The 2,500-nt window shown below is 49.9% G+C and overlaps 1 protein-coding gene across 3 annotated transcripts in view; it reads right to left on the bottom strand.

The window, feature by feature from the left end:
• Positions 1–2,500, bottom strand: part of prag1 (PEAK1 related, kinase-activating pseudokinase 1) — a 29,599-nt gene that overhangs the window by 652 nt on the left and 26,447 nt on the right. For all 3 annotated transcript variants that reach the window (XM_079585941.1, XM_079585942.1, XM_079585940.1), the window contains exons 5-6: positions 2,395–2,500; positions 1–1,682 (exon numbers count right to left, since the gene is read on the bottom strand). The exon at positions 1–1,682 is cut by the window's left edge and continues 652 nt beyond it; the exon at positions 2,395–2,500 is cut by the window's right edge and continues 496 nt beyond it. In XM_079585941.1, the coding sequence (XP_079442067.1) occupies positions 648–1,682; positions 2,395–2,500 (1,141 nt within the window). In that variant the 3' untranslated portion in view covers positions 1–647. The remainder of the gene's footprint in view (positions 1,683–2,394) is intronic.

Genomic DNA, 2,500 nt, shown 5'->3' with positions numbered 1-2,500 from the left:
TCTCTCTCTCACACACAAACACTCTCACTCACACACACTCTCTATCACACACACTCATACACACACACTCTCTCACTCACTCTCACACACACACTCTCATACTCACTCTCACACACATATACATGCACACACAAACACACACACTCATACTCTCACACACATATACATGCACACACACACACACACACACACACACACACTCTCTCACTCACACACACACACACACACACACACACACACTCTCTATCACACACACTCTCACACACACACTCTCATACTCACTCTCACACACTCACTCACACACACACATACTCACATATACATGCACACACACACACACACGTACGCACACTCTCTCACTCACACACACACACACACACACACACACATATACATGCACACACATATTTTACATTTGGTTTTTAATTTTCATGAAAAAAATGTCTCAATACAAAATCTGTGTCTTCGCTCCTGCAGAACATCAGGTGTTGTCCCTCGTCTGAACATGAACCACATCAGAGAAGCTCAAATGAAGAGTGGAATGTTAAAGCGCAAGCGTTCAGTCGTGTTTTACACACACACACACATCAGACCTCATGCACACGGAGCGGACCGGCGTGTGTTAGCGTGTGTGTTAGCGGGACTGTTCAGTGTGTGAAGGGCAGGTTGTACAGCAGCTCGGCGCTCTGACACAGCGCTTTAGGGTTAGCGGTGGAGAAGTACTGACAGCACAGCCAGTCCTCCAGCTCCGCGTTCCTCTCCGGCTCCAGCGAGCGCTCCGCGAACTTCATCATTAGCAGCGCGCGCTTCACGTCCAGCCAGTTCATTAGCCCGTCGTGCCGCGGCGGCGTGACTCTCCCGCGGACCCACGGCTGCTCCAGTAGCTCCCGCCGCGGCCCCCACAGCAGCGCCTGCAGGATCCGCTTAGCGTCCTGGATGTGTACGCGGCGACCAGGGTCCGGCTCCAGTAGCAGGTGCGCTAGCCGCTGCAAACCGGACGAGTATAGCGAAACGCTCGGGATTGGCGGCAAATCCTCGCAGCTGTATTGCTTACCCGCCGCTGTCGCCTCGAACGGATTCCGCCGATGCAAGAGCTCATAGATTAAAATCCCGGTTTGAAATTCGTCGAATTTCCGATATTGTGCAGCAGAAACGATTTCCGGCGCTAGTCGCGCATGATCTCGCTTAAAACGCGGATCCGTGCTAATCGCGACCTCGTCTCCGTTCCGCCGTTTTGATTTGCGGAAGTTGCTGATGAGGAGGCGCGGGAGGCTCTGCTGTTGCGGGTCGGCGCGGCGGTGTGTAACTAGCAGAAGGTTCTCCATGCTGACGTCGCGGTGCGTGACGCCGTGCGCTTTGAGATGCTCCAGCGCGGTGCACAGCTGTAGTAGCAAGAAACACACGCGGCGCTCGTACACCTCCGGCTGCGCGCGGTGGAACGACTCCCACTCCCGCACGAAATCCGCCACGGTTTGGTGAGGAACCTCACGTGTGATCACCACCACACGCTCCTGCTCGGATGGCCCCGCCGAGCGCTCATCGCTAGGTAGCATGCTACGTGGGACGCAGGCTAGGAAGTGACCGCAGTCCTGCTGAAGGCTGAAGTGAGGCGGGACGCTCTGCTGCACCGACAGACCGTACAGATGAGCCTGTCTGCTGTCCGCCGACTCGCCTTTACAGATCTGCAAACACAGAGAGGAAACGTTATCTTCGCCAGATATCACGCCGGTTAAATCGCAAGATGCTAAGAGTCGCTCCTGCTCACCAAGGCTGCGTTTATTTGATAAAAAATATGGGAGGAAATGTACACCATATCAATTGTGTTAAATCATGCTAGCATGTTAAAATGTGTTAGCAATGTGCTGCATCATGTTAGCCACATGCTAGCAACATAGTAAATCAAGCTAGAAACATGTTAAAATGTATCAGTAATGTGCTAAATCAAGCTAGAAACAGGCTACCAACATGTTCAAACCTGCCAGCAATGTTAAATCATGCTAGAAACATGATAGCACCATGCTAAAACATGTTAGCAATGTGTTAAATCATGCTAGCGACTTGCTAAATCATATTAGCAATATGTTAGATCATGCAAAAAAATGTTTAACGATGTGCTTAATCATGTTAACAATATGTTAATCCATGCTAAAAACAGGCCTGCAACATGCTAAATCATGCTAGGAAATATTAATGTGTTGAATTATGCTAGCAACATGTTAACGACGTGCTAGAACATGTTAATAACATTTTATTGACGTATTTCAATCTTTTTCAAAGTTATATCAAGCAAGCCAACATTAAAGTTTGCTATCAAACTTCACTCATCTAGTCGCTAAGCTAAAACCTCTGAAATGTGCTTTATAAGAAAACACTGTCTGGCGTCACGACTCTCACCTTCACGGCGTACATGTTGCGCGCGTCTGACGCGCAGGAGGCAGAATAGTACACGGCGTCTCCAGACAGGCAGCTGGGCTTGTTGCAGGTCAGTTTGAAGAGGGAC

This window comes from Phoxinus phoxinus, assembly GCF_949152265.1.
Source record: "Phoxinus phoxinus genome assembly, chromosome: 17".
NCBI lineage: Eukaryota > Metazoa > Chordata > Actinopteri > Cypriniformes > Leuciscidae > Phoxinus > Phoxinus phoxinus.
This window is presented reverse-complemented; position numbering and strand designations above follow the sequence as displayed.